This window comes from Neovison vison, chromosome 13 (genome assembly GCF_020171115.1).
Source record: "Neovison vison isolate M4711 chromosome 13, ASM_NN_V1, whole genome shotgun sequence".
Classification (NCBI taxonomy): Eukaryota; Metazoa; Chordata; class Mammalia; order Carnivora; family Mustelidae; genus Neogale; species Neogale vison.
The window spans coordinates 146,854,579-146,871,159 of NC_058103.1; the positions used below are offsets into that span (position 1 = coordinate 146,854,579).

General features: G+C 44.7%; 1 protein-coding gene across 1 annotated transcript in view; it reads right to left on the reverse strand.

Annotated features, from left to right (window-relative positions):
- LOC122893864 (AP-3 complex subunit sigma-2) overlaps positions 1-16,581 on the reverse strand; it is a 53,140-nt gene that overhangs the window by 15,771 nt on the left and 20,788 nt on the right. The window contains exon 4 of the mRNA XM_044231155.1: positions 15,980-16,051. Coding sequence (XP_044087090.1) covers positions 15,980-16,051 — 72 coding nt within the window. The remainder of the gene's footprint in view (positions 1-15,979; positions 16,052-16,581) is intronic.

A 16,581-nucleotide genomic window follows, 5' to 3' on the forward strand; every position in this document is an offset into this window, starting at 1 on the left:
TGCAGAATTATTAACACAAGACCAGGAGCTCCAAGTCTTACATTGTTTTGAGGGGTGAGAAAACTGGAATTTGGAGATCGACGCACCGGGCTAGAATAAAAAGATAAAGGATAAGCAAGTCCAAAGAAGAAGCAGCAGAAGCAGCAGAAGCAGCGTTTTACGATGCACGCTTGTGTGTATACACTTGCCTAGGTATAAGTGAGATACATGACAGCAATGACACAAGGGACAGCAGAGAGGCACCAGGATTATTTAGAATAATAGAATAATATTCTATTACTCTAAGGTATCTGCACTGTCAAAACAATGATGCTGTAGAGAGGTATTACATAACAAAACTCTTGATAAACTGGGTAGAGAATGGTAATGAAACAAAACGAAGCATGCTTCACATTCCTGGGACTTCTAAAACAAGATACGACAAACACAATTTAGTTTTTTTCTTCACTGCTCATTGCTATTTTCCGTTAGTGAATGCACTCTGACTCCGAGATGCCCCTGGGAACGCGGCCACAGGGCTGTCTGAAGGCAGTCAAAGAAACAACCTGCTTCGTAAAGTTCTATTTTTCTCTTTTCCTTGTTATGGGCGTCTCCGGAATTATGTGTATGACCTCCCTTAATCTTCAGATGGAGACAGGACATTTGCACTGTTCTCTCCAGATGTCTTCTTGTCACGTAACTCCACAAAGCTCAATCCCTTGCCCGTGATTTTCTCTCTTTCTCACACTCATATGATCCCACATTCTTTCAACGCAACAGGACGAGTCTAGTGGAACCTCATGACTCCACCTGTCAGCTGTAAGCCACCCGCAGGGACAGAAACACGCATAGCCCCACAGCCCCGACACCGTCTGTAGTCCTCCGCCACCAGCGGCACTGGTGAAGTGGCCAGCTCGGGAAGGGGCACAGCCCGAAAAGCCGAACTGTATCTTTAAGCATGAAAATCGGTCCAAGCACCAGAAGATGTTTATGAGAGGCACATGACAGGCATGAAAGAGCAGAGACAAAGAAGAGCCCATTTCACACGCACTCCAGACACACAGGAACTGAGCAGAATTGTGGCTGGGATCCCTCAGGATCTGGAATTGTTCGCCTCCATCTTTTTTCCAGATGGTGAAGGTCGAACCCGTATAAGCTAACAATGCACGTGCGAGCCCAGTGTTCTCCCTACACACAAGATGATGTGTGAGGGTTGAGGCGTTCACTCATTTTCACCCAAAGGATGTGACCTGTAACAACATCTGCTTTCAAATATGCTTAACATCACAGAATGGGGAGAGCTAGGAGGAGGAAAGGAAGATAAGAGGTGAACCTTGTCCTCAAAGAGCTTGAAATCAAGTTAAGGAAGATAAAGCAGGTAGGAAATGAGCTGTAATAAAAGGCGGCTATGACAGTACTGTGACCCGAGTACCAAACGCTATGGCGGTTCAGAGGGTGGGTCTCGAACTGGTAAACGGAGAAGGCATCTGGGCAGAGGGGACGGCACAGCGCCCTGCAACTCACGAACTATTCTCCGTGCCCTGCTAAGAATTTTTTAATAAAAGGATTCCTCACTCACTGGCTTCCTGTCTGACACCGTGTATGTACAGCTGACCGCAGCGAAGCATGCTCATTGCACAGTATTCCTTCTTTCCTAAATTTTTTTTCTTTTCCCCAAAGAATGCCTATTATAAGCTGCAGTGCTCTCAAGGGTGCAGTTTTTAAAGGGTCCCAGCAGGACTTTTTCTTGCTCGTCTGCGGTTTCATCCTCCTTCATTCCCTGCCTATCTCCAGTATTCTGCAATACAGGTCCCAAATGTTAAGCAAAGTACTGGCTGAAGAAAGTGACCCAGGCCTTGCCCTCTTGAGTTTTCTCCTCTCTCTGACTGGTTAACTGCTAACAAACAAGACCCAGATCCCATCTCTTTCCACACTGAGGACGCTAAAGCAGGAGAGGACACGAAGGGCAGCATGTGGGGAGTGTGGCTCTGGAATCAGCAAGTCCAGGGTCTGAATTCTGTCTCTGCTACGTATCAGAATTGTGTGACCTTAAGGAAACTGAGGTTTCCTATCTCTAAGCTCAGTTTCTTCTGTAAAATGGGGAGAACTAGAGTTCTCATCTGAGAGGCCTAACCTAAAGACAAAGTAAGATGATGAAGAAAATAAATGAGACATTGTATATCAAGCACTGAGCTCTTATGTGCCTGCCATGTAAATAAGTACCTGACGAATACTAGTTAATGCAGTAATTACGATCAAAGTCATCTGGTCCAACCTCCTTCCCGAAGCAGGAATTTATTCTTTTTTTTAAGATTTTTTTTTTTTTTTTCTTTCACAAGCAGGCAGAGAGGCAGGCAGAGAGAGAGGGGAGGCAGGCTCCCTGCCAGAGAGCCCAATGCAGGGCTTGATCCCAGGACCCTGGGATCATGACCTGAGCCAACGACAGAGGATTTAACCCACTGAGCCACCCAGGATTTATTCTTTAGCTCTTGAAAGAACAGGTACTTCACCTAAGCAGCGACAGCTCACTGGGTTCCTAAGCTGTCCAGAGTACTGTGGAGCAGCAGTAACCATCAGAATGTTCTTAACTGCTCTGAGCTGCAACATGCTTGGAACCACTGCCATCCCCTGGACTTACCTCTGTCCAGTGAAGCAGCAAAGAGTAAGTCCCTGTCCTCTCCTCTGGAATTCTATCATCTTTTTAATCTGACCAAATGGCAGGCAAACAATTCATTTGGCCATCAAGAAAAAATTCCAAATGTCATGTTCTGATCCACAAACCTGTTTCTAAGGAGATGAAGTTCCTGTCCCTTCTAAAGCATTGTTCCTGGGATGGCCATGGACCCTGCTCCGCCCTCTCCAGCCCTTTACAAGCTGGGTCAGAAACTTAGGAAGCTATGACATCCTTAAAGACAAGCTGTATAAATAACTCCATACTGCTGTAGCTCAAAGTTCAGAACCAGAAATGGGGAGAGCTGAGCCTGGAGAGGCAGGCTGAGACAGATGTCAGAGGTCTTTGTAAACAACACTGAAGGGGACTCAGTGCCATCCCTTTGGAAGTGGTCCCCAACTCTTTCTACACTCATGAAAACCCATTTGTATGACACACGTGCTCCATCACTCAGGTGTCATTTTACATTCATAATGGTTCGTAAGAAGCAGGGCAAGGAGTGAGGCGTGTCCTCCTCTTCTATAAGACTCACTGCTGTGTAGGGTACAGAGCTGCCGAGTAATTCAAACAAGGGAGGGAGACAGTCAAAATAAATTTTTAATGTCATTAGGCAGGTGTGTAAATGATGGATTTAAGGGAGTAATAGTGGAGCCAGAGAGAACAGTGTGGGGAAAAGGTAAAAATAAAGACAAGATCACCACGTGTTGAGCGTGGCAGTTACAAACTCCAATCCTCAAAACAACAGGGAGTGCTGGCTGTCACTGTACTCCACCAAAGCCAAGTTACCGTACTCCACCGACAATAAAACACACCATTATTTTATGTACCACTAAATGAGAAAAATGTTGCCAATCTGACTATGAAATGCCAGTGATGTAAGACAAATCTTGCCTTGAGATGTTAAAATCAAAAATATTACCAAGAATGGGAGTCAGAGGGCGCCTGGGTGGCTCAGTTGGTTGAGCGACTGCCTTCGGCTCAGGTCATGATGCCGGACTTCCAGGATGGAGTCCCGCCTCGGGCTCCCAGCTCCTTGGGGAGTCTCTTCTCCCTCTGACCTTCTCCTCTCTCATGCTCTCTCTCACTCAGTCTCTCTCAAATTAATAAATTAAAAAAAAAAAAAAAGGGAGTCAGAGAATCAAAGAAGTATGTTATCATTCCTGTTTTACAACTGAAGACAGTGAGGCACAAGGAGGTCTTCAAGAAGGTTGCCTAAGTCACAATTAGAAGCCAGCAGAGCCGGAAGTCTGTAAGGCCACTTCAGGCAGAAGCCCCTCAAGGAACAAAGGGCTCTTCTGCATCCGTCCAAAGGTCATCTATCTCCCAAGGGAGCAACAGCAAATCTCAGAGAGTCCTACCCTGAAACTAGCGAGCATGCACAGGTCAGAAACCTTCAAAGTCAAAAACTAATTAAAATCTGTTTACAAAAAGAGGCCTCTAGCTGTGCTAATCAGACATTGTATCTGAAAAGCATTTTGAAAACTGAAAAAAACCCCACATGCACACACAGAATAAGGACATATATTACATCGACTAGTCAACTATGTTTGCGTGCTCTGTGCTGTTAGAAAACCAACACCGCATTACAAACTGACACTATTCTGACAGTTTTCAATATAGTGGAAACAATTAGGACTAAAAACGTTAGAGCAAGGAGAACCAGAACACTGGAGTTCAGAGAAAAATTCATCAAATGTAAAACTTGGGCTGGGTCTTGAAGCCTGGAAAGCTTGACGGGGGACGTGAGGGTGCTGGGCGTGAAGAGGGACTGGTGTGGGCACAGGCAAAGACGTGGGAACTGGCACTGTGTGTGTGGAAGAGACGTCTCATGGGCCTGAGCGGTCTGGGTCCCCAAGCACAGAGATGCTAAGGGCCAGGAGGCTCCATGATCCAGAAATCCTTGGAAGCAAAAGGGAAGAATATCGATTAAAGGGACAGTGGGAGAAATGTTTTCTGTGGAGGATCAGACCGTGAGGAAGGCTGCGGGAAAAACTGGATTTAGTTGCTAGAGCTCTATGTTAGTTACCTGGATTTAGGTCACAGAAAGAAAAAAAAAAGGAAAAGAGAAGAAAAGGTAAAAGTGGACCTGGAGAAAATACTGAACGAAGAACTGAGACCACCTGGTGATCACTTAGAACTAGGAAGAAAAGCGGCATCCCAAGACTTCATGCGTTAAAGGGAACGATGTTGCCGACAGGCTGGGGATGTTGAGGAGAAGATGCTGGGTGGAGAGGGTAGTGGGTGAGAAGGGTAGGCAGGAAAGGAGGTGGAGGAGGGAGAATATGAGTGGTGTGGTGCAGTAGCAGGTCATCCACACGAAGGGATATCATACACTCTGGGAGACACAGCCATTAGCTTGGTCTGAATGAAAGGCAGATGTCATGGAGCGCCAGGATGGCTCAGCCAGTTGGGTGTCTGACTGCTGGTTTTGGCTCGAGTCATGTTCTTGGGGTTGTGGGATTGAGCCCTGTGTCAGGCTCAGCCCACAGTATGGAGTCGCTTGGGATTCTCTCCCTCTCCCACTGCCCCTCCCCCGACTTGTGTACCCATACTCTCGCTCTCACTCTCTCTAAAATAAAATAAAATTCAAAAGTCTTAAAAAAAAGAAAGAAAGAAATGTAGATGCCATCGCCCATCTGGATTAAAGCATGTGTGTACTCAAAGGTGAATGCACAAGGAGAAAATCAGCATGGTGCCCGGGAAATGAGATATGGGGCACACACCCATTTCTCTCTCTATAGGTAGAAAAAGGAGCAGCAGTCTTAAAGTCCAAAAGGTTGGGCCCAGTCAGCAGAGAGCCTTCCATTCCTTTCTGGAGGTTTCCATAACCAACATCATTAAACATGATACATACAGGGTAAATTCAGGCATGCGGAGTCTGAAAATCTAAAAGGCCACACGGGGAAATGCTCAGCTCCTGGCTTTGACAGGATGACTTTTCTTCAATAGTCTCAGCAGTTAAAGCAGTGGGGTTGGACCAGGGCAGGCCTCTGCTACAGCTGCTGAAAGTATCTTATGGTACCATGGTACAGACCTGGCTAACATCACAAATGGGTTCGACAATTTGTTCTCTACAGAACCTTGATTCTTGAGGTCATTAACAGGTAAGGCCACAAAGATTTCACGGCGACTGGGAATTAAATCTAGTGTATTGTCTTCACCAAGCCTGCAGATCCATCTGCCTTCAGAGTCATAAATGTATCCTAAGGCACACCCTGGGCCATTAGCCTTGCTCTGCACACACTCCCTTGGCCCTCCACATTGGTGCTCCGGCTATAAATTATAGTTCCTAGGCTAGGGTGAAGGGGCTAGTTTGCAGACCATCTATCAACTTATTTGGCTTAGAGCTCAGACTTTGCCTTAGAGCAGCAGAGAGCAATTTAACTATTTACCATGCTAGGCAATAAAGCTTGGAGAGAGAGAAAACTGCCTATATTCTTCAGCGCAGTGGGCCTTAAGACACCAACTGATAAACAGGCAATACATGCACATGGTACATTTCTCAAAAGTCATTCCCTACACTTACATAGATATCCTCCCCAGAGGCAGAAATTCTTACTAACTTCTTCTGTAACAATGACTTACAATGACCAATGTGATCCTCTTTCCCCCCGTACCTCAACTCCTGTTACAGAGAACCCTTGAATGACATGGGAGTTAGGGGCACTGACTACTCCGCCCCCCACCCCGACATAGTCGAAAATCTGCATAGAACTTTTGACTTCTCCAAAACTCAACTCCTAATAGCCTACAATTAACTGGAAGCCTTACCAATAACATAAAGAGTCAAGTAACACATATTTTGTATGTTATATGTACTCTTTAGTGTATTCTTAAAGTAAGCTGGAGGGAAAAAAACGTTTAAGAAAATTATAAGGAGGGGCGCCTGGGTGACTCAGTGGGTTAAAGCCTCAGGTTTCTGGGATCAAGTCCCGCATCAGGTTCTCTGCTCAGCAGGGAGCCTGTTTCCCCACCCCGTGCCTCCCTCTCTGCCTACTTGTGATCTCTATCAAATAAATAAATAAAATCTTTAAAAAAAAAAAAAAAAAGAAGAAAGAAAGAAAATTATAAGGAGGGGCACCTGGATGGCTCAGTGGGTAAAGCCTCTGCCTTCGGCGCAGGTCATGATCTCAGGGTCCTGGGATCGAGCCCCGCATCGGAATCTCTGCTCAGCTGAGAGCCTGCTTCTCCCTCTCTCTCTCTCTGCCTGCCTCTCTGCCTACTTGTGATCTCTCTCAATCTCCCTCTGTCAAATAAATAAATAAAATCTTAAAAAACAAAAGAAGAAAATCATAAGGAAGAAAAGAATACATTTACAATACTAGACTGTATTTATTAAACAGACAAAACTTGCATATAAGTGGGCCCACAAAGTCAAAACTGTGTTGTTCAAGGGTCACCTGTACTTCCCACCTTTCTCACTTTCATCCAGCCATACTGGCCTCTAGGTCTTTGGTCTTTGTACCTGCTAGTCTATCTACCTAGAAGGTTCCTGTCCAGAAAGCCACATCTTGTTCATTTCTACTTCCTCCAACTATTCGCTCACATGCCACCTTATCAGAGATAGCTTCCCCAGCCACCCAATATACCCAACTCTGACCTGCTCTGTTTTCTCCCCTGCACTTAACACCACCTAATATACATTTTATCTTCTCCTACCAGATATAAGGTTCATAAAGATAGGAATGTTTTAACTTTACCAACCACCTAGAAGAGTAGATAGATAAAATGAATTCAACGAGAACTGAGGAGCCAGTATTATATAAGTATTGTGTTAACCAGATTCACAGTGGTGAATGAGACAGTCTGATGCCCACCTTAACAATGGTATGAGGTGGGTGAGGGGTAAACAAGAGCTAGGCGCTCTCATCATTCCCGTCCACGCCAAAGTTCCTAAGACACAAGTCATACAATTCCTACTGCAGAAGCAGGACTCAAGCCCAGGCACGCAGGCTCTGGTGTCCGTGTTCTTTTTTTTTTTAAAGATTTTATTTATTTATTTGAGAGAGAGAGACAGTGAGAGAGAGCACGAGCGAGGAGAAGGTCAGAGAGCGAAGCAGACTCCCCATGGAGCTGGGAGCCCGATGCGGGACTCGATCCCGGGACTCCAGGATCACGCCCTGAGCCGAAGGCAGTCGTCCAACCAACTGAGCCACCCAGGCGTCCCTGGTGTCCGTGTTCTTAATCAAGTAAATGAGCAAAAACAACACATGATGTTAAAGATAATGACAAAAGTAGTTGAGCGGTGCTGTGGGGGGACAAGGAAAGTACACTTATTCCGTCTATGGGCAGGGAGAGGAATGTCAGAAAGGGTTTTCGAAGACTTTCTGGAAGGGTAATTCAGAACTGTCGGTCTGGAGATGCAGGGGCTAGAGACGCAGTTCTGGACATGAGTGAGTTCGAAATGAAGTGAGCTCGGCTGGGAACTTAGAAGTCAGCAGCAGACTGATGGCTGTGGGAGACTTCCTGAGAAGAGAGTGTCTAAAAGAAAAGAGAAGAGGAGCCTGCTTCCCCCTCTCTCTGCCTGCCTCTTTGCGTGCTTGTTATCTCTGTCAAATAGACAAAATCTTAAAAAAAAAAAAAATAAAGAATGTCCTTCCTTCCTCTCCTAAATCTATTAAAAAAAAAAAAAAGAAAGAAAGAAAGAAAGAAAAGAGAAAGGGGATTAAACTACAAGAAGCCTAAAAGGCCGGACGGAATGGCCAGAAAGGTAAATAAAAGACCAGGCGACCGTGTGCCATGGGAACTAGAACGGAAAGGAACTAGAACAAAGACGGCTCTAAGGAGGAGCAAGTGCGGAAATAGCTCCGTGAGAAAGACCCTGGAAAATGCCCGCTGGACTCAGCACCGCAGACGACGAGGCTCTCCACAGTCTGCTCAGCCTCAGTCCTTCACGCCGTGCTCTCACCCGACGGCATCTGCACAGGTATGAGGCAGAGGCCCTGCTGGCATTTAGTCGAGGGGGTCAGGGATGGTAAATACCAGCAATTCAGTGAAAAACTGCACTACCCGACCTGTCGACAGCCCCTGCGCTGGCTGACGCTGTGCAGCTGGAGCTGAGTGTACGGGTGGTTCCAAGTCTCCCCTCATGTTCACACACTCCTCCCCACCCTTTGCCATACCTTCACTTCCTACTGCTTTGCCTCCTAGAATTCTGGTTTTGGAATTAAAAATGGACCAATCTCATAAATGTCTACATATCTATATAAAGTTCATGCTTTAAAACTCTCGAATTCTGACATCTGAGCTTTAATGCAAAGAATGTGGTTGTTTACAATATACACACTTGTTTTATCAGCAGTCTTCATGCTTTTTTTCTTTTTTAAGATTATTTATTTATTGGACAGAGAGAGACACAGCAAGAGAGGGAACACAAGCAGGGGGAGTGGGAAAGGGGAGAAGCAGGCCTCCCGCTGAGCAGGGAGCCCGATGCAGGGCTCCATCCCAGGACCACAACCTGAGCCAAACGGAGGCAGATGCTTAGTGACTGAACCACCCAGGCAGCCCGAGAATGTCGGTCTTTAATATTCTGGGCCTTTCAGCCTGTGCATCAGCTTGCTGGCCTGTTATGCACGGGTATTACCATCCCCTTTATGAAAGATGACTGGGCATAAAGTGCCTAATGCAATGCCTGGCACCAGACTGGATGGACATGAACTTCCCTTCCTGTGACTGTCTCTTCCCTTGGTGAGTCTCTGCTCAGGAATTTGTACAGCCTTCACTGCTCCTCTCGGGCAGCCCTGATCTTCTACCTCACGCTGCTAGGGTTTTTCCCCAGCTACCTGACTTTGGGCCGCCACACCTGTGGTACTTGCCCAGCCTCACCCGTGTTGTTATGACTCAGCAACAGCCGCTGTGCTCAGCAGGCTGCCCAACATGTGCTCCCATGTCTAGGACCCCAGATGCCCAGCCAGAGCACAGGTGGGCCACCACCGACCCTGGCCACGTCCACTTCAGAGCCTCAGAGACGCATCTCTTCAAAGTCCCACTTTTCTTTCTCTCCCACTGATCATGTATCATTAAATCACAGGACTAATGATTAGGAACTATATTATTCTATAGGAATAATTCATATACACTTTAGTTTTACAAGGTAACAATAATATGCAGATATACCATAAATACATGGGACTAAAAGCGGTGCCTGTGCTCACTTCTATAAAAAGTAGTGCAAGACGAGAGCCCACTCATATAACACCATGCCTACCGAGAAATTACACTCGACTTACGATGTCTTTTCCAAAAATGTTGCTTCCTCCAAGACCGAGGAACATCTCTAAGGGACCCACCCTTCTAACTGGCCTATCAGCTTCTTGAGGGTAGGGCATTTTCTTTTCCATCTTTGCATCTCCGTATCTAGCACAGGGTCCTCCTCGTTAATAAATGTTTTTTATTTGTCTGATAATCAGAGGGGAAAAAAGAAAAAAGAAAAAAAAAAAACATTCTTAACAGACATCAGTGCTTTAGGTCAGAGAGCCAAGGTAAGGATAGATGATTTGAGGAAAGCCTCTCTAAGGAAGGAGGTGGAAGCAATTTATTCTGTTAAGGAATTTTAATTTCCTAAACACCTTAAATTCATGTGAGAGGTATAGGATAGGAATGTCATATGTTCTGGTAGAGAAACTGAAAAGCTGCTACATGAGATGCCTTTTTCTAAGAGTCAACTACGCTTCCCTCTTTCATGAGCACTGCTCTGTCTTTCGGATACCAAAACTTCTAGGATCCTGCCCATAAGTTGATCCTGAAGCAAATGTCAGCTTTTCCTCTAAGAAAATAAGTGGAAAAAGTGTGGTAGTCATTAGTAACATTCAAAACTGTATCAGGTCCAACCTCCCACCCCCCGGCCCTGTCCTGGGTACATGGAATGAAGGCATTTCCCTAGCCACTTAGGTGTGGGCAGGTGACTTGCCACACCAATGAAATGTCAGTCCAGCTGCAAGTATATGGTGAGGAGGATGTCATCAGCCTGAACACCCAAGTGACTATAGCGCACAGACACACCACAGCATGAGTGAAAAACTGGAGTTTTTGGAGTTATGTATTACCTTGTCTACTTAGACTGATACAAACACCAAGCCTGACAAGGGTTCTCAACTAGGGATTAAGAAATTCTGGGTTTAAAGAAAAAAAAGAAATTCTGGGTTTTGCTTCAGAATAGGTCAACCCTCTCTTGGATCACAAAGGATAACACAAGAACAGTAAAACTGATCTCATTTCCAGACTTTAAGGGCACCCACAAAACAACAAAGTAATATATAACATGTTTCCGCTGCAATATATCCAAGTAATATCATTAGTATTAAGCTTACTGCGGACTATAGTCCGGACAAACACTGGGTTTTATTGAAAAGCAGGATTAACAAACAGAGAGCTCTAAAGGTCAGCTTTTGCTATGCTGTATACACTATCATCCCAATGCCCTTAACCCCTTAACCATTAATAAGGAATGACTAAACAAAGCAAACAGGCTCTTACAATTTCAAGTAGCAGACAATGAGGCAGTGCAAAGTTCAAGAAGTAAGGACCGTGAAGTAGTGCAGCAGACAGTAAGAGTGGTTTGGAGCAGCCTCGGCTTTTCTTTCTCTTTCAACAAAGTACAGTGATGTCAGAAATTTAAGAAATCGTCATTGCTAGTCTCTGCCAGTTGTTCTGAAAGGATAAGATATTGGCCTCTGAAAAATATTCTGCCACAAAATTCTTATCTGTCAAGCATCAGCAGAGAAGGGCTCGGAATGCAATGGGACCAAAGGTTGCCCTAGGCTCCCCTCCTCCCTCTTAGGCGTAAGCCAGAAAGACACAGGTAGCCAGACACAGGTAGCACAGGTAGCCAGAAAGACACGGTCAGCATGCCAACTAGGACCTCCTCAAGCACTAGAACTCAAACAGAATGTCTTATTCTTCTATGCCAAAACAGTAGCTTCTTCCGCACTAAAAACACACAAAGTATGTGTCCCCTCACTGTCTTCCATTTTTTGGAGACCAGCAATCAGGATACCTGCTTCAACGTCACTAAGGTGTGGAAGGCCTTAAAGTCATCAGGGTGTGGAGGGCCTTAATGAGCCCTTATCACAAGCTCTGTTCCCAGAAGGGACATTAAGGAAGCACCGTCCTTTATGACATTTATGATCCTTTCATCTTGGGCTCAGCAGTTCATTCCAATTTTGAGCCCTCAGCATTTTCCCACTTCAGCAGTCTATACTTAGCAAGAGATTTTTAAATTCCATACTATGAGGTTTCTTGGCCTCAGACCCTCCCAAAAACATACGTTCCAACCCTCTTGAGACAGCCCATGGCAAACCCAAGTCCATAAAAAGCCTGGATAAACTCCCTTGATGCAGCCACTGAATTGTGACTCTGATGACCAAATCCTCAAAGCCCAACTGAGTGCCAAATCCAGCTTTGCTGATGAGCGACTCGTAGATCAAAATGTTACGCTACCCTTATGTTTTCGGGGTTTTTTTCAAGATTTATTTATTTTTTTATTGGACACAGAGAGAGATTATAAGCAAGCAGAGAGGCATCCCATATGGTTTTATTTGATCATAATTAACATCAACACCCACTTAGTCCTGACATTGAGCTATTTGGGTATCTCTGAAAGCAAAAGGGAATCAAATGCCCCAGGTAAAATAAGTTCTAAACGGCACAGTCTGGATTGAAGACTACCCCAGAGACTGTGAAATCAGACTTTACCCAGCCTGTAGCAGCTTAAACCATGAACAACCTGATGAGTCTAGGTAGATGGCAATCCTTGGAACGCTCACCGTGAAGATTAACCTCACTCAGGTACCATGCTGGAATTGGTGAGGGAGACAGGGCAAACACAAAGATAAGGATAACCTAATCAAGTATGGGAAACACACAAGCTTATATAAACTAAGTAACATATGGCCAGAAATAGCACTCTATGTGGTCCATAGAGATCATAATAGCCCAGGGCGATGAGGACAAGCTTTAGGGCAGTAGGATTCGAGCTGAGCCTGAATGACAGGCTGGATTCAGTTACAAAAAGATGTGAAAGGCAATTCAGGCAGAGGCTCTGAGCAGGAATTACAACGTGACTAAGACTGGTCCAGTCTGGCTGCAGCAGAGAAGAAATGGTAAACAAGGCCAAGATAGAATAGGGACAACTGTAGACAGCCTGGAATGCCTGGCCAGGGGGTCAAGGCTTGATAACAGGACCAAAACTGGTCTGTGCTCAAGTAAGCAGCTAGTCTAATAGGGGCTTTGGGGGGGGGGGGGAATATATATATATATATAATTTCCACATGCAGGATCAACAAGAAGGAAGAAGAAGCAAGGTTAGAAAACCTGACAGACACAACTGAAATCAAGAGGCACCATAAGTAAAGACAGTGCTTGACCCATAGTTGCAAATCGGTGTTAAAAATATAAATGACATTAGTGGGGGAAGGGAGGAAATTTAAATACAAACTATATTTTGAATAATAGTATTTTTTGGTGTTAGACTTCAACTATGTTAATTATGCTGTGTTTAATTTATTGCATTAATTACAGAATTATGCCTAACATATAAGACAATGTCCTTGCTCTCGGGAGATGTCTGCTAAAGTATTTAGGGATGAGAGCTCATGACGTCTGCAACAAACTCGGATGGGTCGAGAAGAAAACCATATATGCATATAGAGAGATGTAAAAGCAGGTGTACAAATGTTAATAACTGGTGAATGTAAGAATGGATTTAAGGAGTCTATGGAGAGAAGTGACAGGTTTTAGCAACTGACTGGCTATTCCTAGCAAAGAAGCGGGAGGCAAAGTTTTGAGGTTTTGAGTGCACTCGCCAGAGGATGGTGGCTGCACCAGTGGAAAAGGGAGGCTGGAGGAAGAAACGGTTTTCAGGAGACAAGGCCAAACCTGGCTCTGGATAAGAAGTGGCGGGAAGAAGTGAGATGCTGGAATGAAAGGAGGGAGAAATGCCTCCAGCAACGGGAAATACAGGCATGGGACTCGGGCCATCCTGGACTAGAAATGACAAGTTTGGGAATGACCCAGACGGATAATTTAAATAAGACAACAGGATGAGATCTAGGCTAGAAACAGGAGTGCGAGAAGAGTGAGTTAAGAGATGACTGACAACATCAGTCAGCGACAGAAGTGGGAAGAGGGTAAGAGGTGACAGGGTTCTGTGTAACAGAAGCACCGGTGGAAAAAGGTCTACGAAGGCAGCACTTCATGAAGAATCAGTAGCACTGAATGCTGCAGAAACCATCCAGAACGTGATACTGGCAAACAGGATTAGGAAATTACAGTGCCTTTTGGGTGAGAATGAAAACCAGGAGACAGGGCTCCAGAAAGGGAACAGATGAAGCAGAAATGCAAGACTGGATGTGAATCACTCACGCACTCAAGATGTTCACCTTAAATGCAAGACTGGAGATGAGACACCAGTTAAAAGGACGGCAGAAGCAAGGAACAGGTGGGTTCTGTGAGAGACTGCAGCCCCAGGAGAAGGAACAGATACAGACAGCTCCGAGTCGCTGTGGTGTATGGTGGGGAGAGACAGGAAGGGGATCTGGCTCTCCACATGGGATGAAACACACTTTCCTTTAAGCCAGGAAGAAAGGGAGGGCGAGGAGGTAAGGAGACTTAGGATAGAGAGGTTTCTTCAGTCCAGAAGGATGGAGTTCAAGGTGACATTCCTATTGTCTTCTGACAGGTCCTTTGCCTACCTAGCCCTAGAAGGTAAGCCTGAATTAGCAACCTATGTGAGTTCTACGTGAGGGCAAGGACAAGCCTGAGGTGGAACTAAAAAAAGTCACCTGCTGAAAGACACCTTCCACACTATAAAGGTGAGCCGGGTGGAAAAGGAGCCCTGGCTCCTTGCGCCATCACTTTCCAAAGATCTCAGGGAATCTGGAGGGTAATTTCCTGATGTCACATGAGCAACTAAAAATAGACAGGTTATAAACTATGAAAGGAATCTGCAGCAGCAGCAAACTATTTTATGGAACTTACTTAAAGATAAGACACAGGAGAAAGAACAACATTTTGTTGGCTTTTTATTTCCTTTTAAAGCCACGCCCACTGGCAGAGAGGAACACTGGCTTTGACCTATGGCTCTCCTTAAAGGAAATTACAAGACAGCACCTTGAACAATCGACAAGCTCAAAGCAACTCTAAATGCCTGCAAAGAGGAGGCAAAGAGATCTCTGAAGTTTCTAAGATTCTTTCACATGGAAAGGGAGAGTGACCTCCTCAAAAGTACCAGTGAGCTCTGGATGCCTTGAGCCTATTGGGGAGCCCCAAGGGAAGTATCTCTGGCAAGAATGGGCTTCTGTGATTCTCTTGTACCAGGTTGTTCAGGGAGTCTCAGCACTAAGCTAGCTGTTAGAGAGAAAACGTCACTCATTCCAACATCCAACCTTAAGAATGCACTTACTGCACTCGCCCGGAGACTGTCATCCACATCTCAGGAGGGTTAACGGAGACGGAAGATCCTCCTGAAAAATGACAAGAAAGTCCTCCAAAGAGCTAGCGATGATGGATCTAAAAACAACTACCTCGTTGAGATGAAAATAGAATAAAAAGGATCATGGCTTAGCAATGAGTTGTAGTCTCCTAAAAAATCATTCGCTTTCTCCAAGGGCCATGGGACACGGTAAAAACCAGCTGAAGGAAACGAGGAACTTGTCCAAGGTCAATAGCACTGGACACGGCATGAGCCCAGCTGGATAAAATACATGTGGCAGGTCCTATCCCCTTGCTGGCTATCCCCCACCTTTAACTTGGCAGATGGGGACAGAGGCCATGTCAAAGTGATGCCAGCAGCACAAATCTGAGAATGTGTACTTTGTACTTCAATTCTGCCCAGCAGTATGCTTCCCTACAGAATACCACCTGACCTCGAACGATGTTATAAATGTCTGAGTCACTCTGTTCCTCTTTGGGAAAATTATAACCTTTACTAGCTAGGTCAAGGACCCTACATCATGATTCTTCCAAAGCTTCACTATCACCGGATTATGCCAAGGGAACTCATTTTACAATCAACATAAAACAACTTCTCACGCCACTAATGTGGCAGTCAAGCATCCTAGTGACATCACTGCTCTCTACCAAGAAAAAAAGTATGTCTATAAAAACATGAACGATGACATAGGCCCAGTAATCTCATGTGTGTGTTAAAACTGGTAACAGATCTTAGCAAAACGCTCCCAAAACTATTAAACTTCAGTTATTAAGTGAAACACAGTATCTGGGACTACTCCCAGAGTAAAAAGCCACAAAAAGAACATAAAGGTGTAGAGGCAGATAGAAATAACCTAGGCTTTTAGTTTTCTAGTAACCCTGGTTAGGGAGAGAAGGTACCTTATCCATATGGAAGATCAAATCCAATTCACAAACATTTTCAAAACACTTATCCAGGGTCTCCACAAAAACCTAGGAAACAAGGAAAAACAGATCAAGAAACAGGAACATATTCACATCTTCATAAATGTCACATTTGAAAGCAAAGGGGGGCAGTCACGATACTACTTACCTTATGATAAATCTCAAAACAAACCAAAAAACTACCAGCTTTAGGCAATCACCTTACCTACCCCAATTTAAGGGGCACAGTCAAGGACAAGACAATCTTGTTTTTAGTATAGCAATACAACCAGCGGCAGACACATGGGGTTTTCTTTCCCCCTCCATAAGGTGCTAATTTACACAGAAAAATAACAAACTGAAATACCACCTACTTGCAGTCCTTTCCGCAGGCCTTTGTGTATACACACACAAAAAGTTTTTACTATTACAGTGTTATCATAGTTTTGTTCTGTTAATTCCAATTAACATTAACTTCAAAACACCTTTCCATGAATTACTTAACATACTCACAACTTTGTTTTTAACTTATATAACATTTAAACAGGAAAGTATACAAATGATAAGAGTCCAGCTTAATGAATTTTCAGAATCACGTA